Source organism: Colius striatus, chromosome 2 (assembly GCF_028858725.1).
Source record: "Colius striatus isolate bColStr4 chromosome 2, bColStr4.1.hap1, whole genome shotgun sequence".
NCBI classification, from domain to species: Eukaryota; Metazoa; Chordata; class Aves; order Coliiformes; family Coliidae; genus Colius; species Colius striatus.
In genome coordinates this window covers 101,229,335-101,255,743 of record NC_084760.1, presented here as the reverse complement: position 1 = coordinate 101,255,743, position 26,409 = coordinate 101,229,335, and the positions used below count along the sequence as shown (strand labels likewise).

Here is a 26,409-nt window from a genome sequence, read left to right as displayed (position 1 = left end):
CATACACAGTGTGTGGAATAAAATTCATTGAATTAATCTGTTCCTGAAAAAATCAGATTTTTTTCTAGTGGTTTGGCCAACTAGATGTTTACTACCAGATCTAGATCTTTCCTCTGTCAGTTAATGCTGTAAATGGTTGAACTGAATGATCTTAAGGGTTTTTTTCCAAGCTAAATGATTCTGTTATTCTACATAGGAAGAGAGAAATCAAAGATAAGTACATGATATGTGGTTGAGGCAGGCTGAATAAAACTAGAGGATCTTATTATGGACCTTTCTAGAACTGTGCCATGGTTTTCTGGAGATTGTATGGCTGAGGATGCGAAAAAAAAAATAGGTGTTTTCTTCCACTTTACTCATGTCAATGGTTTCTAACATACTCTGCTATTTAGAAAGTATTTTACACTATGATAAAAAATCTTGATGAAACTTCCTTCCTGGTCTTTGTCTTTTATGCACTAATGGAAAAAAAGAAGGAATGTACATAAACATCTGTGTACTTTTACGTGTAGGCTTTTGCAATCTCAACAGTATATTTTTTTATAGTCTGAAATGTACTGTAATTATTACTCAGCAGTCACACTGCTCTTGGATTTACAGATTTTTCCAATGTCGTATGACTTTATTGTCTTTCTGTATGTGAACAGATAAGAAAAAACCAATTTTCCATGTTCGAGTGAATTTAAAAGCTATAAAAATGAGTTAAAATTAAACTTTCATATCCCATCTACTTTTTTTCAAGTGAAAATATTTAAACACAAATACATGACTTTTAATCTCAAATTCTAGAGCATTCTGGAACAAATACATGATTTCAGCCTTCACAGCCTGTATTTCTATTTTGACAATGTGTTCATGAAGCTATTAATCTAAATCTGTTTACAAAGCAGAAGTGAATGCAGATAGTGTTAATATGTCTCATGAAAGAGATGGAAGTTAAAAACATAATAATAATTATTCCAAATAATTTCCACAATAATAATAATTTCCTAAATAATTTCCCGACTCTACTTTCGAAAAATAATATTTCAATGTGAAATGCGAAATCACAGATTCATGTGACAGAAGTAGATTTTCTGTCTGATATTTTTCAAATTATAAACTTAACTTGTTTTGGTGACCTGAAAAGAAGTAGTTAACTGATCAGACGCATATGATTCCTTTGATATACACTGTTAGAAAGTGGTTTTCATGGCATGTCGGTTTGATTCAGCTCTCACAACAGCTTGTAGGAGATAAGGAGATTGTCAGAAAGATATTATTGGATGCTCAGGGACTGCTTTTGAAGTTATTCTAAGCTGGCAACTAATGAGAAGCTTTTTTGGTAATTTACCCCTCATTGCAGGTAGATGTTATAGTTATTTTTTTGGTTTGTTTGCAAGCTGATGGATTAAGTATGACTTACATTGCTGTCTGTCGGTAATACAAAATCTATTCTACCAACTATTTGTTAATTTTTCTTTGTTTTGTTTTATGTTTTTTCCTGGTGAGTGTCTTTTACTCTGTGTTAAAGCTGAACAACAATGTTTTGACATATTGAAAATGACAGGAAATCTGAATTCAAAACTGAAGTGTTAGTGTGATTGCAGTGAATATGTTTGGCATGACAGAAAAAGATATATTTTTTCCAAAATGGTAAATACATTTTGTAGAATAAGCATACTCCTATGTACTTATATTTTTCTTATTTTATAGTGCATATTTCTTTATTTCTGTGTAATAAATTAACTCTATCTCAGCCAAAACTATGACAACTATCTCCTTCCTCTTAGCAGAGCTCATGTGCATAAATAACCATCTTTGTGGTTACAGTGTGTGCTGAACTCCCTGGCCATTCTGCCTCTACTGAAATGCAGATGTGTTCTCTGGTTCATTTTCTGAAATGATAGTTCAATCCTTATTATCCTTTGCTGCCAGACAAGCTCACTTTACTTGTGATGACGAACTAGGAACATCAACTGTATTTGCAGAGTTGACTATTGAAGCTTGAACTAGTGGCTCCAGTATTAAAAAACCACGCTTGTCTCCAGTTCCCATAGAGAATTGCCTTACCATTGTGTTCTCCAATTCTCCATTGAAAGTACAAACTTTGCATATCATATGAGATAATTTTCATTATTAAAATGGAATAAAGTGGATTTTTACACTGGAACCTGTTGGTATCTAAATATTTATAACTTTATTTTGGTGTGTTCTCAAGAAGACATCTTTTGTTATAATCCCATGGGAGATACAGAAACATCAATCTTAACAGAGTATTACAGATGAAATTTGATTATAATCACTTAAATCTCAATGTGTTTAATTATTTTTAGTGTTTATTATTCTGTGAGACTATCTATCTTGAATACTTGTCTGGTGTGATTAGATGAAGTTGTTATATCATGAAGTTTAATTGATCTTACTGAATTTCATAATATAGGAACAAAGCTTTAAGTACTGTGGCAACCATGGAACTGTTGAATATAATTTGGATTATTCAAATAATGAAAACATTTGTTACTCTTTTTTAAAAATTGATTAAGAAGATTTTGAGTAATTACATTCTTAAAACTTTGTTGGATACCTGCGGAAATTCTGATAATTGTGTGGCTCCTGAGGTATTGTTGGGCATAACTGGTGCTTAATAATAATTTGGGAAATCATAAAAAATAATTTACTCCTAGATTTTCTGTAATGTTCCAGCAATGTCTATGCACTCTGTTTTCGAATCTACTTTCCACAGCCCATTTGACAGCTATTAGTATAAATCTTTATTAGATTCCGGTTTCCTTCTTATTTATTATTCCACTTTTTGGATTTATATTGTATTTCATATATGTTTATTTTAGGCTTTATAGAACAGTTCAATCCCAACTGAGTTTACAAACAGCCTGGAAGCTTATTGCAGTAGGGTGGCAAATGAGGTTTCATTGACATGTAAAGCATATTCCCAAAGAAGTTCTGTGAAAAATTTGTATTGAAAAGCACAAATAAAATAAGTTTTTTGCCCCAATACTGAGTCAACACAGCGAGTGCTAATGTAAAGGTTTGGGCAAATGCCTCAGCTTAGTCCAAAGAGAGACTCATATAGAAAAATGTATCACTGACACACCAACTAATTTCACTGTTGTCTTTTAGACAACAAATTAAGTTACTGAATTAACAGTGTAAAAGATTGATATAGCTAAGGAAAAAAATTAGTCACTTTTTAATAAACAACACTAATACTGAAATTATTTGTGTAAGGGTTAAATAAATATATCAGAATTTGCTTTTTTCTGGATTACATAGCACTATTGTGGTAGCTAACCAGACAGTGGGAAGACTGAGATGATTGAAGACCAGGTGTAGTGCTCTGAGATTCAGTCCATGGTAGCCTCTCTGCTTCTCTTCAAAAATTAGTGCAGAATTCCTAATAAGATTGCTAAGACCACACTATAATGTATGGCAAACACATCATGTTATAGTGATTGCTACGGAAATAGGTCTATGGATGAAAAAGCACAAATAATTTCTTCATTGCATGATCATTGTCTACTGAGGCTTCTAAAAAACTGTGATCTCTGTTATTTTATTGAGGTCTGTTTAGCAGTGTGTCTTACCAAGAGTTTTATATTTCAAATTTTAAAGAAAATTTTGTTACTTTTCTACACCAACAGATTAAAGCCTTGGGTATTGCAGCATGTTTTCCTTTCAGATTGCATCAAAACTACTTCTTCCTTCCAGGACCTTATTCTATCTTACTGAAATGAATATGGTTTGAAAAAAGATTTCCTTGAGAAAGTAAATAAATCTTTAATAAAGCCACCAGAACTACATGGAAAAGGGTTTCCAAATTCAATATCTTGTTAGTTCTTGATCAACAGTTTGCCCCTTTGAAGTGCCACACTTTTTTATAGCTGAGCAGATTTGTTATGAATAAAAAAATCAGGAAGATCTGTTCAAGTATCTGATTGTACTCAATTATTATAACACTAATATTGTATTCAATACCTGAAGAAAATTTCTGTCTGGGCTGGCAATGGCATTTTACACAGAAATCCAAATGACTACACCTACCTAAACTATAACAAGTAAATGAATATACCACAAAGAAGCAAATTAATAATTTCAATACTTAAACTTCTGGTGATTTTTTTTGCAAGTTATGATCTTCAAAAATATCAGTGAAGGTCGTATGGATATATTGACTGAAAGTCATCTGAAGACTTCCTTCCAACTGTGAAATGCCATTTTCAGTGACACCATCAATATAACAGTTGTGTTTGGTGACTCATTTCACAGACACCCATGTCAGATGCCACAAGCAACTTTAATCTCCTCCTAAAGCAAGGTTTATTTTTAACTTTTTGAGATTAATATTGTCTAATCAACTAAACTTGCTTAATAGCCTTGACAGATAGATTTACATCAAACATTTTACTCATATATGCTTTAACATATTTAATATAGTATGGAAAAATTATGCAAGCAGACTTTTTTCTTTTACAAAATGTATTTTTGTTCTTTACCTCACCTCACTTTGTGTAAGTCATGCCAACCTCCAAATTTATCCTAGAAAATAAACAGGGTCATAGCATAGCCTTGAGCATTGACACAGCACTGTTAAATACGTAGATAGCACAGTCCCTGAAATGATTTTGTCCAGGGCTTATTTGCCTAGATAATACTCATCCATGATTTAGAATTAGCAACTTCCAAGACTATTCACAGTATACAGTTTAAAGGCAATCTTTCTGTCTTGTACATCAAAGCATTTAGCTGTACAAAAATGATCTCTTCCACACTATTATGCATTGGGCTCAGAGAATGCCTCCCACTTCGTTTTGGTTTTAAGTATAAGTATATTTAATACAAACATCTATTAGTCACACTGTTGGTTATCAGTTCTGAAAATTATATGCTAGTCTTGAGTTTTGATTTATTCTGAATAACATTGGTTGCCAGAAGGGGAAAATCTTAGTTTTCTATGTTCGCCCAATCACCTTATTCCATAATCTTACCTTGAAATTTATAATAATTTCCTGGCTTTCTTGTTTCATAGGTTCATTCTTGAAATAGAGGACAATAGCTTCACGGTGTTTGATATCAGCCAGCAGATGGTGCAGTATTCCCTTCCATTTCTGTGGCTCTGTCAGTGTCTGGAATTAGTTCCTTTGGTATTTAATTCACCTGTCTGCCGTTTACCTTTGGGCACCACTAGCACATTGTCTCAGGTGCTTCATTCCACCATACCATGTCTCAAAAGTCTGAAGTAACTTAAGAGCCATCTTCCAGGACTCTTGTAAGCCATTGGACAAAGGCTTTCCTTTTCCTTGTACAGTCTTCTGCTCCAAAACTGCTCTTTGTCTTTACTCCTTCTCAGACACCCTTATGGGCTGTGAGAATACTTTATTTTTCCTCTGTATTCTTCCCAGAATTAGTGAAGATTCATATATTGTGACTCTACTTTCTCCAACTTCTTTCAGAAAGATTTGATTGCATAACTTCTTTGTAGGTTGAGATGCAAGAGTTCCTGGCTTAGATTTACAGTATTCATGATAACTGCTGTAATATATTTTAGTATTTTTCTGGATTCTGGATGGTTATATGTAAATGATTAGACATTGCTTTTTCCCATAGACATTACTCTTTCCCAGGAAGGAATGTCCTTTCCATACATGGGAAATTGAACCAAATGAGGCTCTTGGGCTAGTGAAACGCTTCAAATTGAGGGATGACTTTCAAGAGTTGTCATTCAAGAAGCAGTTATGCAATGCTTTGTCAACATATGCCAAAGACCCATTTTAGCTTCTTGACACTTTCAAAAATCCCTTGGTCTTAAACATCAGTAAGGGTTTGACCAGTTTCCCCCTTAAAAGAGATCCTGTTAATTAGTACAGAGCTTAATCTAGCTCCTTGACTCTGAAGAAGCCCCAGGGCAGGTCAGACACTTTTTTTGTATGTTTAAATTCATCTTGCTGGAAACTTTTCTAGTGTCTATAATCCACTCCAGGACAGTAAAGAATTCAAGTGTTAAGGAGTCATACATATCTTAAAATATTCCAGTTACTGGAGTGACTTTATCCACTCTCATTTAAAAAAAAAAAAATTAAAAAGTATTTTCTAATGCATATAATATCCTAAATAGTATTAAATGTTGTAATGCCTTTTTACATGAAGTACCATTAAAATACCATGCAGTGTGCAAACTAAACAATTTCTTGAACTCAGTTGAAACTTGCCTTCCTACTTAGTTATATTAGCTCTAGAGATATGCAAATAGAAGTCTTGAGTAATTGGGTCACTTTTACATGTATTTGTTCTCTAATTAAGCTTAATCAGTACAAAAATAAAGTTCAGTTAGAAGCCCTATGCTAGGGCTTTTAGGAAGTGGAGGAATGTCCAGTAGTTTGTGCATCTTACTTATATTTGTGACTTGATTTTTAAAATGGAGTAGCTTAAGTCTAGCAAGATATTGACTAGATGTCAGTGTTTTAATGTTTAAACTACTTTTTTGTTAATTTCCGTTTAAAAGTAAGTTCAGCAAATGTGTTGAGAATAATGACTTGATTTTCTGTATTTTATGTAACACAATTTGCTGTGACAAATTATTTTCACATCTGAACCCATACTATAAATCATTTAGATTTTACTATATGCATTTAAAACATTGTAGATCTCCGCTTCTGTCGCTCATTGAATTCATTATGTAAGGGCTATAACCAAAAGTAGCTAATTTAAATTCATCCCAAATTTGGTAAAGGTAAAATTGCTCACCAACCTTCTATAAGGCGTATTTCTCTTTGTGATGGATTGGGTAATTCTGTTCAGTGAGCAGAAATTTTTATCTAACTCCAGTCAAGAACTCCTAATTAGGCCAATGTGGCATGTCTCAGTGCTAAGGTGGCATTAATGGAACAGAGCACAATTCGACCTTTTGTGGCAATCACCTTCTCCTGGAATGCTCCCCATCAGAAAGGAGAACATATAAGGTAGGGCTCATTCCACTCACAGAACAGGCAGACAGCGAGTTTCATAGGAGAGCTCTGAATGTACAGACAGAACTGTTCTCACTTTCTGCCCAAATAGGCCTCATTTTTCATATGAACTTAATGAGCTTTTCTTCTCCTTGAAGCTCTTGTTTTACTAGAGTCCATAAAAATCTTTGTTATATCTCCTTGGCTCGCACAGAATGTATCACTTTAAGTCTTCTTACAAAAAAGTGTTCCAAATGTTATATGGCTTCCAGAAGATACAAGATGGAAGCAGGTAGAAAAGAGTATCACAGAAATTAGATTTTTTAAAGTGTTCATTTTTAAAACTTTTATTCAATAAAGTACTCAGAAAGTCATCTTTCTTAATACTGCCTATGGTGTTGACCTTTGCCTCAGTCTGTGCTTTTTACAAAATCAGACCAAACTGTTAGTTGCAAGTATTTGAAATAAGAGCCACCGTTAAAGTTCTTAATCAATGCAATTACCAGAAGCTGCAGCATTATAAGTTGCAGAAGTAATTTATAGGTTTTACTTTTCTATATTGCATTTTATCTTTACAACATTGGGAAATAATATCATTTTGTGAGTCAATTTCAATTCTTTGCAATATTCTATAATTTCTGTTATTCTGACTAATATTTTAATTTTAAATTGTTGTGGCCTGTGATAATATAACTAAGCAGCATCATTTCTTCAAGTCCCCAGGGCACTCCACCATTAACTTTTTTTCTTCTTCTACTGTAACCAGCTTTTAATTTGTGACATGTCTTTTTTTGCTTCCTGTGGTTACTAACTTAATAATGTCCTGAAAAGTACTCTATTGAAAGCTTTTTCAAATCCTAATTCAATATCTTCAGAGTCAGATGTCTTTTATCTATTATTTTGTTAACTCTTAAAACTGTGCCTTAGATTGCTTTCAACAAGTTGAAACTGCAGAATACAGTCTACAGGTTTCTGCTGTGTATAGCAAGCCTATTTCATAACAGCAAGAGACCCAAAACCTTTAATTTAGTGTTCTAAATCAACTTTTCGGTCCTTGGTAAACTTCTGAGACAACCTGTTAAATCACTAGGCATGTAGGATCATGATTATACTTCTGAGAAGTATAGATTATTTTTTTAAAATCAACCTGAAAAGGTGGTTGTTCTCATGAAGAGAACAATCCAAATGCTGTGTGAAATCAATAACATTAACTGTATAATAAGAAATGAATGGACAGTGGACTATGTCTTCTTATTTTGTACCATTTTTCTTAACAGTAGTGTTATCCACAGTTATACAGTTATGTCTTTGGAGATTAATTAAATGTGAGGGAATAATTTTTCCAATGTTGATGGTATAGGAATAAAACCTTAAAACTTGCAGATTGGAACAAGTGTATGATAGGCATGATATCTTTTTCCTCTGACAATGCTCAGAAATCCCCCATGCCAACACATTTTGGGAATTTGTGAGCAAGCCTATAACATGTCTGTTCCTTTAGGGAACCATCAGTAACCCCTTTATCTTCCTCAGAATAAAGGAATAATGGGAAAGACTTAAAAAAGGAGATAGTTTAATCACATTTATGTATAGAAACCCATTTGCTGTGCATTTGGTTTTGCTGCAGAATGTAGCTATTCCTTGTTTAGATCAACTTTGAAATTGCTTAATGTCTCCAAACTAATACGGTAATGTAGACTCATCTTAAATCATTTGTAGCAATAGCCTGTGTTTTCTGTTGGGGAGAGTGAATACAGTATCACTATTTTATTCTATTTATTATGGCCATTCTGTCCACTTTCCTGTCATTAAAAAGTCAGAAGCTGATAGGAGCAGTCTCAAAGAATACTCTTAATGTAGAAAAATCACTCTTCTCATTTGCTTTTGAGCCATTTGGTTTCATCATTTTTATTCTATTTTTAAAAAATATTGTGTGTGAAATGCAAATTATAATATTTAATGACATGTTTTAAAAGCTTCCACAATTTCTAAAGCCATAAAACTGTCAGGTTTTCACTATGTCTATGTTTGAAACTTATGACAAAATTGAATGAATGGATGGACAATTCTGATTGTGCATTATATTGTAGAAAGCTTTCTGTGTTTTTATGGTATGGTTTAATTATTAAAACAAAATAAATCTTCACATACTTATTTTTATTTTTTCCCACAGACACTTTTTTTGTTATGTGCCTTTGTCTCGACATTTGTGTTTAATTTTTCTGTTTTGTCTTATTTTATTAAAACCAAAGAATTCAAAGTTAATTTGAGAGATAACTTTTCATGAATAATTGGCAAAGAGGAAGTAAATAAATCTCAAAAATAAGAAAACAATAACCTGACCACTAGCTTTCTCAATGTGATACAAGAAGTTGTAACTCTCTCCTGATTTACTTTCACAATTAGTCCTTGAAAAGTAACAAAAGGATGTTAGGATGGTAGCAAACATTCTTTGAGCAAAAGACAAATATTTTTTCCCAAAAATTCAATTTAAAATTAATTATATGCTGATATACTGCATTGTATATATTTTCTTGGGAAGCACAAACTGATCCACTCTTCTTCTGACAAAGCTTAAATTAAGTCCATATTACACAATGTAACTAAATGGAGATTAATGTGTCTTCCTCAAAAAAGTGAAGAGAGTCCTGCAGCCACTTCCTTATTTGTCCTACCTTCAAACTCTGCATTTAAGAGGGAAGAGGTTTAATCTCTACCTGGTGTCCTCCCCTTCCCTATTACTAGAACAATATTACCCTTATTATCTTTGCTTTCCTTTTCAGAGACAAGGTGTCTAATTAAGCGTCTGCAAAAGAAAGTTTCTTCTTCACAATAATAATCCTTTGTGCAATCTGTAGTGGAGGAACAGAGTTTGTGCTCTGCTTCTAACTGGTGGCTAAGTACACTTATGAGAGATTTCTCAGATGTTGCAGCTGAGGGTGGAATTTAATCTACCATGGGGTTATGAACACTTGAGGAGTCATTAATTCCCATTCACCTCTGAAAGTAGGTGTTTATGATACTTATAACATTGCAGGGCTATGATAATTGCAAATTATCTTTACATATCATGTAATGCTTTGAATAATTGCAAATAAGAGAGACTAGCAAAATGTAGAGAAATAACTCCTCTCTATCTTAATCTAATGTTTCATATTTATTATGCTTGTGGAACTCTAACAACATATTAATAAATCATGTAAGGAAAAAAAATGGAACAATTGGGTGTGTCTAACAAGATGTCAGCAGGTCTTTGAGCAGCAAGAATGTAACTAGATAAGCACACATTGTGAAGTAGCAGAGATACTTTTGTCTGCCACTGAGGTTATCGTGTGGTCCATTATTTGCATCACCCAACAATTCTCAAGTACATTCCACATTTGTCAGAGTCGTGTTTACAGAGCACTTTTCTCAGGGTGCATTCATCTTCTATTTATAATGCTTCCCATCAATTGAAAGTAATCCTTTAAGCGTAGTCTACAGCTATTTGCTGTATTAGAAGAATAGGATATTTTGTGTGGTTTATTAGAAATCAGTTGACTCAGACAATCTAATGTGCTCATAATCCAGATAAATAAGTACATATTAACAGTTAATTTCCTTTACTTTTTCCAATTTGGGGTATTCCTATATATCAGTGTTCCCTGTTATTTCCAATGAAGAATTAATTGGAAATGAAATATTTTGTATTAAGACAAATTGAAGATAATAACAATTGGGCTCTCACAACTGCCTTGTGTAGTAGCCTTAATGCTTTCCTATATATACTAGAAATAGTTCATACATTTTAAGTAATATTTACTGTTTTCATATCTGCTTCACATTGCTGACTCATAATGATTAATTAGTCCCCTCCACTCTTTTTCCTGTCCTACTGTGTCACACTGTTGAACCCCTATACTGTAGACGAAATTCTTGCTGTCAGCCTGTCAGTTTAACATTGCACGTCGTATTATAAGGCATATATCTCAGAATCCTGAGGTTTTTTAACATCCTGTTTTTTCCTGTATGATACACCAACCCTCCTCTATATTGGCCAGATCTGCCTGATCTGTATTAACAGCAAGCGTATATTAACAAAATCTAAATCCAGGCAGTACAATTTAAATTAAAAAGAAAGAAAATGCAAGGGTAGAATCCCCTCCCTGCTGAAATGTCCAAAAATATCTTCTGGATGGTGTAGTTCACAGACTGTTAGAGATTCACACACATAGCTGAGAATCTATTTCTTAAATAAAAATTCTTAGGTTGCATGTCATTTCAGTATATACTATAATACTTATAGTTTTTCAGATTGGTTTCTTACCCTCTTTCCAGCTGTGAAGGAGTTTACATAAATTTATATTTTTCTTCTCCTTACCCCCATTTTTTACCCTATCATTGATCCTCTAGTTATTTAGGGAATAACACGACCTTCTTGTTAACTATTAATTGTTCTCACCTCAGTAACCCTAGTAAAGTTAGAGTGTCACCTTCACGTGTGGCAACTGCGAAGAAAATGTTTTGGTTACTATATGCAGGACCATCATCAGTGCTAGCAGCAGTTCTTCAAATAATATCTGTGGAATATGTATATTGTAATGATATAAATTAGAATGTTTGATTTTCAATAGCATTACAGAGGTCTTGATCATACCCAATTCTACCCATTGTTGCTTACAGTAGGTTATGAATTGACTAGTTTTGGCATATTGCCAAATAATTTTGATCAAACCATTTCTGTTTCAGTCTTGCTTCTCATTCATATGTATCAAGCATGAGCCAAAAGTGGATGCATTTTATTATGAGTATTTCCCCAAAATTTGAAAAGCATCTACATGGATTAGACAGCAAAGTCAGTTGAGAGAAAGCAGTGGAAAAACCTTTCAATAGAGAGTCTTTTTAGTTTGAGCCTATGCAGTATCATGGAATCATATAATCACAGAATGGTAGAGATTGTCCAGGCAGGTTTTGAAGATCTCCAGAGAAGGAGACTCGACAACCTCCCTGGGCAACCTGTGCCAGGGTTCCCTCACCCTGACAGTAAAATAGATTTTTTTATTATATTTGAATGAAACTTTTTGTGTTCCTGCTTCTTTCCATTACCCATTGTCCTGTCACTAGGTATAAAAGAAAAAAGTGATGCCCCAACCTCCTGATATCCACTATTTATATACTTATAAATATTAATGAGATCCCCCTGCAGTGTCTTCAAATCTAGACTAAACAGCTCCAGTTCCCACAGCCTTTCCTCATAAGTAAGGTGCTTCAATCTCCTGATCATCTTGGTGGTCCTGTTCTGGACTCTCTCCAGAATTTCCCTGTCCCTCTTGAACTGGGGAGCCAGAACTGGTCACGGGACTCCAGATGAAGCTTCACCAGGGCAAAGTAGAGGGAGAGGAGAACCCTCCTTGACCTGCTGGCCACACTCTTCTTGATGCATCCCAGGATGCCATTGACCTTCTTGGCCACAAGGACACTTTGCTATGTATTGAAAGGTGAAATATAGCTAACTAAAAAGAAAATAATTTTCTGCTGAAAAATGCATAAGAACTAAGTGCCACAGCAGAATTGAGCATTGAACCATAAGTACCATAAGAAAGTTACCATATTAAAAGCTCCCTCTAATCAAGTCTAGAAAATATTAGTATTACTTGCTCCATAGTGAGGATTAATACTAACATCTCATTATGAATCAAGAGACAAATACACTAAAAACAAGAAACCAAAAGTACACAGGCATCATCTTTACTATATTGAAGAAAAAATGAAACCTTGATAGAAAGTGGAAAGAAATGGAAGAAAAAACAGAAAAGAAACTAAAAACTGAGTCTCTTCAAGGATGTTTCTGCTTTTGCCATTAGCCTAGAAAACAGAAATTAAAAAGCTGATATAGAACTGAAAACAAATCTTAAAAGAAACTATTATATTACCAAAGAATCTTTAAAAAATCTTCATAATCCTTACAAAAGCTCCTGTTTATCCTTATCAAACCAACAATTCCAGAGTTTCTTTTACTATACCTACTTCTAATGCCTTGGAAAAAACCTTAAATAAGTACATAAACAGATATCGTGATTTTAGAAGATCAAATCAATTTTTGGGTAATCATAGCAAAAACATATAGTAGTATGTAATCAGTTATGTGACAGGAGATGGAATATTAAGTTGTTTATGTATCAAACACTACCTTCTAAAACTCAGATTTGCCTTATAGATTGCCAGATTACCTTAAATATGTTTGTTTAAGAAAGGCCAATGACATCCTTATTGTCAAACTGCTATACCTTAAGTTTCCTTCTTCATCTAACAGGCAAATTAGCCTTGAAGGATATTTTAACTCTTTACAATCTAGACTCTTTGTCTGAGTTTTCATTATCTCAGTAGACCTGCCTCTCACTATGAGCTACTTCATAGAAACAGCTGTTCTACTGGTCAAATTAACTGTGATACTGCCATTAGTTTCCTCTTGTCTTGTTCATTGTTTATACAGATTGATAAAACAATTATAAACAGTATATTGTTTCTTTTTCATCTAGGGAGCATATAGTATGCATAAGTAGCATGAAAGTTTCATGAAACAGAATATTTTACTGATTACAATACAGATGGTTTTATTGTCTGATCTTATTTTATGGTAATATATCAATATTTATTACTATTTACTGAAAGTTCAGAGGCTAGATTCCACAATTACAAACCACTAGTACAGAAGTTCATAGTAATTGTTTTGAGATTTCCATTTAAAATCCATAGATGCAGCATTATTGTCAGATGTGGACAAGTTTTGCCAAGAATTTGAGCTTTAATCAGCATATTTTGTGGGTGGATGTGAAAAACAAAAGAATTTTGTGGGCGTAAAAAGAAAAAACACATTTTTCTCTGAACAGCTGTATAATAACCACTTTTAAAAGCTAAATAGTAAACACAGAAGGAATGGGTTTCACACTATAAAATAGAAGGCAAAATATTTCTGACTTCCATATTGTGGGAGTTATTATAGAGCACAAAATGTTAAGTAAAAATTAGCTGTAGACTTGGAGACCTGACACTTCAAGAAATGAGTTAGAAACCAGAGCCCTTTTCATAGCCATATCAGTTGCCAGCCACTTATGACTTTGAATCTGAGAGATGAGGAGCACACACAAATGCTTTAAGATCTAGAGTTTGTCATACCTATATTTTGTAGAAATTTTTTTCAAAATCAAGCTTTTGTGTAATGATTTTTTTTAAACTCAGAAACCATATTCACCTTACAGTTAATATAACATTCCTATGTGCATGTAATGTATAAGACAGAGATGGTAGATAAAGATACTATCTTTTATTCACCAGTTATTATCACTGAAAAATATTTACAAGCTTTTGAAAAGATAATCTATCTTTCTATCTGAAACAAAAAAGTGTATTTCAAGGCAAAAAAAAAAGCTTCAGTTATTAGAGATCTCACATCTTTGAGAAGAAAGATAACGGTAGATAAAATAAGAGGAGATATTAGTGAAGAGTAGGAGAAAAGATCAAAATAGTTGCAAATTCTGATCAGTAATCTAACATGGATGTGTATCCATCAGGGATATTTTTCCGTGGAAACAGTGGGTAAGTTTGAAAGAATTATCAAAACCTCATATAAGAATGGATTCTAATTCTAATGGATTTTTAGAATGGACTCTAACAAAAAGAGAGAGACATAATCTGAAAAAGGTGTTTTTCCTTATGAAACACCCACATCACCAGTTCAAAAAAAATCCCACGTACTAATAATTCTATCTCTCTTTTTCACATCTAAATCTTTCCCCAGACATAAGTAGCTGTAGGTCTTATTTATAATTTTCTGAAACTAGAACATTCAACAACAAAAAATGAAACCTAATAATTTTATAAACTACAAATTAAAAGACAGAAAGAAAAATATTGAAGGATGTCTTATTACCCTATTACCCTATTGACAGAGAATGAGAAAAAATGGCTTCTTCCTGGCTCTGCTTTTTCATCAATGATTTTCTGGCCACTTGTCGACTTCTTACCTGTTGCAGGTTTCTTGCTGTAATTAACAATTTGACCTCTGATATAGACTTGTCACCAGAAATTTGTAGTTAGTATATTGCTGTTTTCTGTTGCCAGTGAATTTGGAAGAGATCTTTTAGCATCTCACAAGTTTTGTCTGTGACATGCTGAATGGTCTCAAGAAAAACAAACCCCATAAATTTAAGAATTTAAATGTCTTCTGATTCATGTTTTTTAAAGATCTTCATACATGGTTACTTGGAATAGTGATTTTTTTAATTTCTTACAAATTAATCTGGGATATTGACTCTGAAGGCATCTAATAGAGACATGTAAATGTAAAGGACTTACTTTCTGTTCCAATTAATTTTCATTTATCATGGACGGATAGATTTCACCAGGAAAGACTGAAGTAGACAAGTTTGTAGCTAAGGTGTACAGGACCAGGATTTTAATCTGCTCAGAATCAATAAGAGAGGAAAATTAATCATAATTGCAAACAGGGAGTGTATATCTGATGCTTGCTGACTATGGGATTTACCCAAGAAATATAAATCCCAAGTTCAGTTCTTGGCTACTTTATTTCAAACTTTTCTTCCACAATTCAAGTGAGAATGTGATTACTGGCCCCAAATCAAGGGCCGAGTGTTCGTTTGCTAAACCTGACTATTTTTTTTTTAGGATACTTATTTCAGCATCATTTATGTAACAAAGCCTGTTAGGTGTGAAGGAGGAAGTGTCTACAATACCAAAATATGATCTCTGGAAAAATAGGGTAGCAGCTAAGCAGTGTTTTAAAGATGAAAATGGATGCTTAAAGAGAAATATTGATCTCCAAGTGATTTTGAGGATCATATTCTCTTCAGAGAAAGTGCTTTTCTATTGAGTCACTTCTTAGCTGTATTCAGAGACTTGACAGGCTAAAGCAAACAACTTCTGGTTTTCTCTGACTGTCCTGAATGTATGGTAACATCATAGTGCTGATGAGTAGAAGAAGGAAAGGGGAAGAAAAATAAGATAGAATGCACAATCTGTAACAACATCTATACCATGGGAATGTTAACAGACTTTATATTTTAGGATTGGAGGGAGATTCCTATTAGAAATGGATACCTAGTTTCTCTGTGTTTTTTCACAGTAGATAACCATGGAATTTCTTTCGAATTCTGCTCCTGAAATTAATAGGAAATAAAATTAGGTCAATATTCTAGAAAGTTGGGAATTCTGTACAAATAGTGATATCTGTGCTGTGCTGGATATTTGTTGGTTACAGGATTCTTGGTTTTATTTGTTCTTCTGAGTTTCCAGGTAAAGTTGTAAAGATTAATTATTTTCTGAAATATAAAGAACTTATTCTTAAAATGTCCACTTTGATTCCTATAGGTAACTTACACAGTAAGGTGTATAAGCAAGAATATAAAAATCTGGTACTGTGAAATGTGAAATTGTATGAAGTGAAAATGTATGAAGTAATATTCATTTTAATTCTTTAAGTCTCATACTTCTGGATTTCTATGTCTGGCCAGAAACCATATTTGGGTCTTTGTGATATTCTGCAAGGATACAATTATCGTTTACTAAACACACATGTGTAAATGATGTGAATGATCTGTCGACTTGATCGCATTGTCTTGCTTTTGAAAAATTGCATTTAATTGTTTATTTTATCTTTTCAGATAGAGATTGAAAAGTTGGACTATCAGCTCTTTCTGCCTCTGTTTTTTGATGGACTTTGTGAAATGTCATTTCCATGTGAGTTTTTTGCTCGTCGGGGAATCCATGACATGCTGGAACATGGTGGAAACAAGATTCTTCCTGTCATTCCTGAGCTTATTATCCCAATAAAAAGTAGGTGAACGTGTGAAAAAAAAAAATCCCTCAAATTCCATTTATATAACATGAAGTTTTGACAAGTTGCTAATTAAACAGTGGAATGTGACAGGCTGTACATTTTATGCAGATTATTGCAAAAGTGAGTAAATTGTAAGGTATAAGGCCAGAAGGCCAATTCCTTCAATCACCTGCTACATGCAGTAATCCGGAATAATATTATTTTTTAAGTTGTCATATCTAGGTTTTCAGAGATAAAATATGTGAAAGTTAATGAATTCTTTTAATACAAGTGTAATACCACTAAAACTGAAATTTCTTCTCCTGTAGCACATAACCTTTCAGATCTATTGTTTTCCTTTGCTATTTCTTTGTAGCAGTACCTTGAGAGATGTCATTCTGAACCACCATCATCTTTTAGTTAGATATTATAATTCTAAAGTCTACATGCTACACCTATACTAACAGGTGCTCAGATTTGTTAAACTTGGCTTCTGTTCTATTGTTGATCGGCAATGGTATCATTGCTGGCCTTTATCCTATTTTCCTGAGATGATTCAGCATCCGTGGTAATACAGAACAAAACGCAGCCATTGTATTTGTGATACAAAATGAATAGGGTCAAATGGAAAAGGGGGAGTGGAACAGTACTGAAAAGGCCAGAATTGTAGTGTTTCATGCAGTTTATTCTCCATTTAAAAAGATTAATTATGGATGGCATTATCTTACTGTAGATTTTGAAAATGTCAAAAGGAATAAATAATATTGAGAATGGTTACTCTGTAAGTGACACTTGTAAAAGGTTATGAAAACAATGCTACAGTTTTTCCTCTTTAAAAGGGAGACATGTAGAGATATCATAACATTTCTTTATAACTGTATTTCCAACGTCACCCAAATATATTTACTGTAGTATCAATTTTTCAAAAGCTGAAATAATTTTTTCAGAAAAGACTGCAAGTTTGTGGCAGTAGCTACCTAGGATTCAAAAGTCTTACTGAGACCAGAATCTATCATAGAAATAATTACCTGGAAGCTTTACCTGATACACAGCTTTCAGCATTAGAAAGAGACTGCTAGGTAAGGATATTTATACGTGTTTGATACACAGTCTTTGAAATCAAGCCATAATTTATGATGCTGGAATGCAGTTAAGAATCTGCTAAGTAAATTTAATTGTTGATTCTGCTTTATTTTATTGCACAGGGATTATTTTTTATTTTAAAAAAGCTCTTGTTTCAGCTTTAATGTATGAAGACTGTAAGTTTCATCAATGGTAAAAGCTTCTTCCTCCTTAAAGATGTATTCATATATTTAAAAAAACAAAAGACACTGCCACCCCAAAGACTCTGCAAGTGTGTACTTCTAAGAATTTTTAAAATTTTTAAAATTTTTTAAATTTCCTATGACTGACTAATATAGCAATGTAGTTCTTTGACTCAGTTGCATCCACAATAAACTCATCTGGTTGTCACATACTGCTGTCTCTAAATACACAGAACAGTCTTTCCTCAGTGTCACCTACAGAGTCCTTTTTAATGTTTAATAAATTTCTAAATTAAGCTGATTTCTGTTTTCTTATTGTCTGTATTCTGTTTGCATGTAAAAGTTGGATTGTTGTCTTGGACGACAATGTAGTTAATTCCTGTTTAATGTCAAATCAATGTCACTTGCATTTAGACAAGTCAAGTTGAACTTGTTGCTAGCAGTTATTCTAAGGGCATTTATACTTGTCCTCATGTATCCTCACTGTTAAGAGTATTTAATAGTCATTAAATAGTCTAAATGACTATTTAATAGTCATTAAATACTTCTTTATTTCACAGAATGCTGAAATATTTTTATAAAATAAATGTAGTTTTCTGGGACATAATCTTTTTCTCTCTGTAGATCATATAAGTTGATTTCTATCATCTACAGAAAGTAAGTTACCTCTTTAAAAACATTGTTATCTTCTTCCTGACTGTTGCTCTTGAGAATGAGTTCTGGTTGTTAGGATCACAGACTGAAGATTAATTCTAAACAAACTTGATTTTATAGGCTTAAAGTGTTTTTAAAGAAAACTAAGGTCTCTGATTCTTAAAAAGTAATTTGATTCTTGAATACCAAAGCATTACTCCTTTGAAGATTCCATCAACCAGTACAGGTGATTGAAATTAGAAGATATATGTTAGATTATTTTGCTGAAAACTGATCATTTCAAGTTGTCTCAAATGATATAGAAACTAGATTCCTTATTGCTCCTCTTTACTCCTGTCTATATTTTTCTCATTCAATCCTCCAATTACATTTCTCCAGGCATTTAAAAGACAAGAGGGTCATTTGGAGCAGTCAACATGGCCTTACCAAAAGGAAGTCACGTTTGACCAACCTGATAGCCTTTTATGAAGATGTAACCAGGTGGATAGATGGTGGCAGTGCAGTGGATGTGATTTATCTGGGTTTCAGTAAAGCATTTGACACCGTCTCCCACAGCATCCTGGCAGCAAAACTGAGATAGTGTGGGCTGGATGATCAGGTAGTGAGGTGGATTGTGAACTGGTTGAAGGGAAGAAGGCAGAAAGTTGTGATCAATGGGGCAGGGTCTAGTTGGAGGCCTATATCCAGTGAAGTCCCTCAGGGGTCGGTGCTGGAACCAGTATTGTTCAGTCTATTCATTAATGGCCTTGATGAGGGAACAGAGGGCACTGTCAGCAAGTTTGCTGATGATACTAAACTGGAGGGAGTGTCTGCCACACCAGAAGGCTGTGCTGCCATTCAGTGAGACCTGGACAGGCTGGAGAGTTCAGCAGAGAGAACTCTAATGAAATTCAACAAGGGCAAGTGTAGAGTCTTACATCTGGGAAAGAATAACCCCAAGTACCAGTACAGGTTGTGGAATGAACTGTTAGAGAGTAGTGTAGTGGAAAAGGACCTGGGGGTCCTTGTGGTCAGCAGGATAAGCATGAGCCAGCAATGTACCCTCGTGGCCAAGAAGGCCAATGGTATCCTGGAGTGTATTAGTAGGGGTGTAGTGAGTAGTCTCCTGCCTCTCTACTCTGCCCTCGTGAGACCACATATGGAATATTTTGTCCAGTTCTAAGCCTGTCCAGCTCAAGAAGACCAGGGAGCTGCTGGACTTCAGCACAAGGCCACAAACATGATGGTGAAGGGAGTGGAACATCTCCTTTATGATGAAAGTCTGAGGGAGCTGGGGCTCTATAGCTTGGAGAAGAGGAGACTGAGGAGTGATCTCCTTAATATTTACAAATAGGTAACAGGTAGGTGTCAGGAGGATGGAGCCAGGCTGTTCTCAATGATGTCCAATGATAGGACAAGGGGCAACAGGTACAAGCTGGAACATAAGATATTCCAAAGAAATACAAGGAAGAATTTCTTCACTACAATTACAGGCACACAACTAAAGCTGAGAAAAAAAAAAATATCCTAGATATTTTTTCTTGCGAATGTCGGTGATGCAATTATGAATCTTAGCCTTTTTTGCACCTTAGGATTTGGCTTTACAGGACAAAATGTTTGATGACAAAATGGACCTATGGTTTTCGTGACTTGCCCCCTATATCTCCTTCCCATCAATTCACTGCATCAGATCACTCCTTCAGTTATACTGCAAGAAGGATCTGTACATCTGTATTGAAAATTGGATCATGATCTTACTTGACAGAACACAATGTTGTTATTTTGGGGTTTATTCAGTCTTGAATGAAGCACTGTTTCTGTGACTGCTGTCATTACTGTTCTGCAAAATTAGCATAATACTTCTAGCACATCAGTTGAGGTAGTTAAGTGCTATGTATTTGGAAAGTTTAGGACAAAATTATGTGTTAGCAGTTCTTTAAATGTTACTCTGTAAATTTAAGAGAAGCCCTTGATCGACAAGATTAAGTAGATCACAACAACTGAAGCATCTTAATCCTGCGTTATTGCTGTCCTGCTGAAGACCTTCTCTATGTATCTTGTTCTATTTCAGGCAAAGAATTTTCTAAAATAGAGGCTCTGTTTACCAACTCAGGAGGGAGATATGAATGTGAACCAAATTGGTTTTAATCTTTGATTTTGAGACCTAAATAGGAAAAGGAATCTGTCAGTGCATTTCTAAACATAGATTCACAGGTATATTTGAAAAAGAGTTGAATGTAATTAAAAGCCAGTGCAAATTAAAGAGAATAACTACCAAAATATGAACTTTAATATTTGAGAAGAGGTGGAAGATTGAGAAACCTGATTTGTTTCTGTAGAGATCAGGCTATCAATGTGTTATCTGGGGAAGAACATTCTGATTCAGTCTCTCATGGGAAAACAGATTGTGCCATGGAAAAGATCCACTGTATACTAGGAGAAATGCTGTCATGTTTCCTGGCTTATAAAATCAATCCCAAAGATGAGAACTGTAACCTTTATTGTAGGCAACATCTAGGACAGATAGGATTTTCGAAAGTGCCACATAAAAATAAAATATAAAAATAAAAAATATCAACTTACATATCTTCCAGGTCTCTTTCTTTGAGATTTTAGAAGTGTTGCTCAAGGAAAAGACTCAAAAGTTTTAAAATAATAATTTATATTTTTTCATGTGTGAGCTGCTTCTATCTAAATAGATAAGAAAAAGAAGTGACATGTATCTTAAGAAACATCTCTGCTGCTAAAGGAAATTTAAAAAAAACAAAAAGAAAAATCACTGGAGCTGTCAATCAATTGGTATTGTATATCAGCACATTTTTAACAAGCTTTAACAAGCAGCACTGTGAAAAACCTCCATCCCAAAAGTGTTCAGTGGTTGAAAAATGCTGTCAAATTTTATAATTATTGATTACTATAGCTTTGAATGGAAGAAACTTAGAGCTGACTCAGATACTGAGCTTTTACACCAGATGTTACTTGCAAGCGTTTTAAAATTCTGCTTTATTTCAGAAAGTTATGATGAACTTCAGAAAATACTTGTTTAGAAAAACTGTACCAGTACAAAATAAAATATGTTTGAAGTAAATGCTTCATTATGTACTTGTACTAGATAGTTATTGGAGCTTGAGGGTCTCCTTGAAAAGTGTGTATCCTAATCGCAGACAAATTGTCAAGTTTATATACCATTAAAGAAGAAAACACCAGAACTACCAAGCAACTGTCAATTTATTGAGTTTGATTTTTTTTCTAAGTTGCTGCTTAAGAGAATTGTACAATGCATAACATTTAGGCTAGATGACCATATGAGGGAGGAAAGTCACAGAATCACAGAATGGTAGGAGTTGGAAGTCCTCTAAAAAAACTTCAGGGAGAAGAAAGCTATCTGAGAAACAAACTGGTCATTCACTTTGCAGTTGTGAAGATCCGTATCTTAGAGCAAACTTCTAGGTCAAGAGGCAGCAGGCTTATATGCTTTCAAATTGGAATACTTTGGATATTTATGAACGCTTTCTTGTTTAGGGATATGTAACTGTACTATGCTTAGAGTTTTAAATTATCTTCTTTACTTCTATATAAGTATGCAAGTACTTCCATTTCTGTTAACCTCTGGATATCACTGACATTTTTCAAAATGTTGAAATGCATTTATTTCTTATACTGCATTAAAATGTTCTTCCTTTGTTTCGTGTGGGAGAATGGTCTGCAGTGATGGTAGTACACAGAAAATAATTACCAGATTTTTAGAAGATAAACATATGTTTGAAATTGAGGTATCCTTGGGGCAGGGACTGTCTCTAATTAAATGTTTATACAGTGCTTAATATAATCAAGCCAGAAGCTGGTTGACTGTTATTCATGCCACAGTCCAAATATTTAGTAACAACAGTTCTGCAGTCAATTTGATCTTACTTTTGATATTTAGAAATGTTTTTCTAACACACACTACAGATTTTTGCAATTTGGAGGCCTTCAGGCTCAAATTCTGTAGTCTGTGTGATTCTACTCATCTCCATCACTTTATCATTAAAAAGTGGTCCAAATTCTGCATTTTGTTTTGTGTGTCAAGTGGAGGATGGGATGCCCCTGTTTTGAGGGAGGTGTGACAAGTATCCAGCTGATTCTCTAGCTTGCAGGTGAAACAAGTGTTGGTATTACCTTTTAAAGTTCCAGCATGCACCCCTACAGCACAACTCAGATGTAAGGAAATTTGTGTGACAGGTTCTATGAGGAGTTCTTTTATGAAAACATTCTCTGGATTCAGTATGTGTTCGGTTTCATGTACTTATTGAAACACCTTCTCAGTCAAGAGACATAATTCACACTCTTGACTTCATTAAGGAATTAATCTTTACTGGAACAATCTTGGCTTCCACTCAAATAAGGGTTGTCTTCCTGAAGACAGGAAACTGAAAAACTTTGGGAGCTACCATCTGCAGAAAAAAAGTTCTTCCTAGGGCTGGTTGGACAGCCGTTTCCACTTATATGATGCACTGTAGGTGACCCTAAATAAGGTCTCTCATCCTCTAGGACAGCTTCTACAGTCAAGAACTATTTCTGGAAGTGGGTACAATTGATTGGTTAAGGATTAAGAAGCTGTGATTGCTGTCATTGATTAATGTTTATGTCCTTTAAGTTAATTATTAGTGTTTATTCATGTTTATATTAATTCATTCATAAAAACAAAAATAAATATTCCTTTATGCTTATATGAATAACTAATGATTATTGTACTGAAAATTACAAATCTTAATGATAATTTTCCTGTTAGTTCAGTTAGCTACTATTTCTGTGTATGATAGTTTAGTAATGAATAAACCTATGTGCTTGAACTCTAGAGCTTCTGCTTCTAGTTGCTCCTTTAAGAAAATTAATAATGCCTTTTCCTCTGTAAGAAAATATTTTCCTGCCTGACATTTGGACCTAATCTTTAAAATTGTATCTGTCTTCACTAAAGCAGCCTTAGAACATCTACCCATGAAAGCATTATTTGGAATAGCCAACCTTTTGATGGAACTTAGGGTGAGCATGCTGCATTGACAAACTCCCTGAGCATTCATATGCTCAGAGACAATATGAATTAGGTGTATCCTGGTGACTACAATGAGGACTGACAAATGAGAAGTATGGAATTCAGTCTGTTTTCATTTTAGCAACAGTTCTTTGTTTTGGAACCACTCTAATGCACTACAGGGCCTTTATACTTTGGTCTCTCTGTTTTTGTACAGTAGCTTTAGTATACTGTTCATAAGCATACAAAGAGGCATGAAGGGAGATTACTTATTAATTTTCAAGGATAGTCTCTGTATAGTCACACAACCAATCTGCCTTGTACTTGCTTTGGATCTCTAGCTCTGATTTTTAACGTCCATCAGGCATGCAATAGGAAACAAATTCGAGTGGGGCACAGTGCACACGCTTAAAGGGATGGAAAACCTGGCGTGTCTCCTGTGAGAGAATACTACTTAATTCCTTATGAAATGGCATTCCTGTGCATGGACAAAACTTAGTCCCAGCAAAACTGAATCCTGTTACTTCAGTGTGAAGAGGCAGTTCTTGAAGAAGTTGTTAGCAACTCCTCTTCAAATTTCAATGTGTCCTTTACTATATTTTCTTCCCTTGTACTTACATTATGTCGAATCATATATTTATATAATTCTGTGATTATAAAACATATAGCATAGAATATAAACTTATCTTTTACAGTTTTTGCTTTCCCAGTGCAATGATGTAAACATCTATGTAAGTGGGCAGAACGCTGGAGAATTAGACCAATATATAATAGCATGCTAAATTGAACAAATGCTTCCAGCTTCATAATTTCAGAGAAGGTTTTATAACTAGAGAGATTTTGCAAGAAAAAAAATTCAAGCATGACTCATTTTAATTACAAAAGAGAATGCAAAGTACTTGCTTTTAGTAAAATTAAAAAAGAAAAACAAAAGGTGCTTATGGAATGTCTTAATGTCATAAGACTAGAAGCATGACACTGAAAGCAAAGAGAAAAATCTAAGTAGGCAAGAGAATTTTTTTTCCTAGAATGTTTGTCTTTTAAAAAAAGCCTACAAGGGGTTTTTTTGTGGGTTTTTTTTTTCTATAAACATTTGCTGCATTGTACTGATTCTCAGAATAGTAGGAATTGTTAGCCGAATGAATAAAATGATCATGAAATAAATGAGTACGAACATACAAACACTAATTGTTGCACTAGAATGTATCTGTTGTCAACCTTTGCAGGTTGTCTTGCAGTTGTACAGTTCCATTGGCCCCAAGTGGTACTTACAGAACATTTATTTTGTATTTGTTTGGACCATGCCACTGTTACACAGGCAGCATGAGGGAATAATGAGCTGCATTCTTTGGGTTACTGAAGAGTCAGCACAAATTGTGGGAACAAATAACAATCAGACAAGGCAGTGTTTTATAACATCAGGACTGCAATCCATCTTTGGGATCTTTCAAAGCTGGGCTAATAAAGGCCCACTTACAATCCCCAGCAGAGTACAGTTTAATTAAATTTGCCTATTAGAGGACTTCTCCCCCTCCATCTACATTTCAGAAATTAATTCTGCTTTCTGACTATTTTTCTTTCTACATCACAGATGCACTGAGCCTTCGTAACCGACAGGTCATCTGTATCACGCTGAAAGTCCTCCAGCACCTGGTGGTGTCAGCTGACATGGTGGGGGAGGCCTTGGTGCCCTATTATCGGCAAATCCTCCCGGTCCTAAACATCTTTAAGAATATGAATGGTGAGTTAACCTAACAGACACTGTGCCTTTCAACTCCTGGGGTAAAAAGGGGCTTGAGGCAGGGTTAATTAACAATGTAGTTGAGATTTATTACTGTATATAAACTCAAATCCATTTGGAGCTCTAAATAATGTAAGCCCCCCCCTACTATTCCCTAGGGATGAACTGGAATTAACAATTTCATTTATTACTCTTTGCACGTACAGTTTATTTAACACAGTACAGAAGCACTGAAGCAGTTCTATAATCTTCCAATAATTAAATTGTAAAGTTTTGTAACAGTCTTTTGAATACATTAATAAATTGCAAAGATTTTTTTTCCTCATTCCAACATGTTAGTTCATTCCAGCCTTTTTATTCCATGCTGTGCCTTCACAAGCAATTCACTGCTACCAGTAGGCTTAAGAAAGAATAAAAGTAAAAGTAGGAATCAAAATAATTAATTTGAGGTTCAAGAGGACTCCTTGTTGTAGAAAAATTTCTAGTTACATAATGTCTAGGAAAACAGTGAAGTCTGAAATTATCATTGCTCACTTAGTGGGTTTTATTATAGAGAAATTTAATTTGTATCTACAGATAAGCATGTTGTTTTCTTTATAGTGCAAACTTCTACTGTCAGTTTCAGTCTTTAGTAATTAGTGCCATAAGTACTGTATACTGTGAATGCATTTACACCACAGTCACCAGATGAGATCAACATGAGGTATCTTGCTTTTGAAAAACTAATATTTTTCTGTAGTTAAGCTTTCGGCTTTATCTGTTTAGTTATCTACCAAATTACTGATGTTAAAGTTTTTGTTATTGACATGCAGCCATATAGATCAAAATACAATTCCTCATAGTCTTGCAAAAGAGATTTTTCATGAAATAATTTCATTAAATTCATGTAATTTCAATAGTTATCTACAGCATTGTTTCCTAATATACTTTTCTGTTTGCATTACTACAGAATATATTATCTTTTAGTCACTGAAGAATGAGTATAAGATTCACCTTAGATTGAA

General features: G+C 34.1%; 1 protein-coding gene across 1 annotated transcript in view; it reads left to right on the top strand.

Annotated features, from left to right (window-relative positions):
• PACRG (parkin coregulated) overlaps positions 1-26,409 on the top strand; it is a 227,877-nt gene that overhangs the window by 99,482 nt on the left and 101,986 nt on the right. The window contains exons 4-5 of the mRNA XM_061991617.1: positions 16,601-16,772; positions 25,256-25,405. Of these exons, the coding sequence (XP_061847601.1) occupies positions 16,601-16,772; positions 25,256-25,405 (322 nt within the window). The remainder of the gene's footprint in view (positions 1-16,600; positions 16,773-25,255; positions 25,406-26,409) is intronic.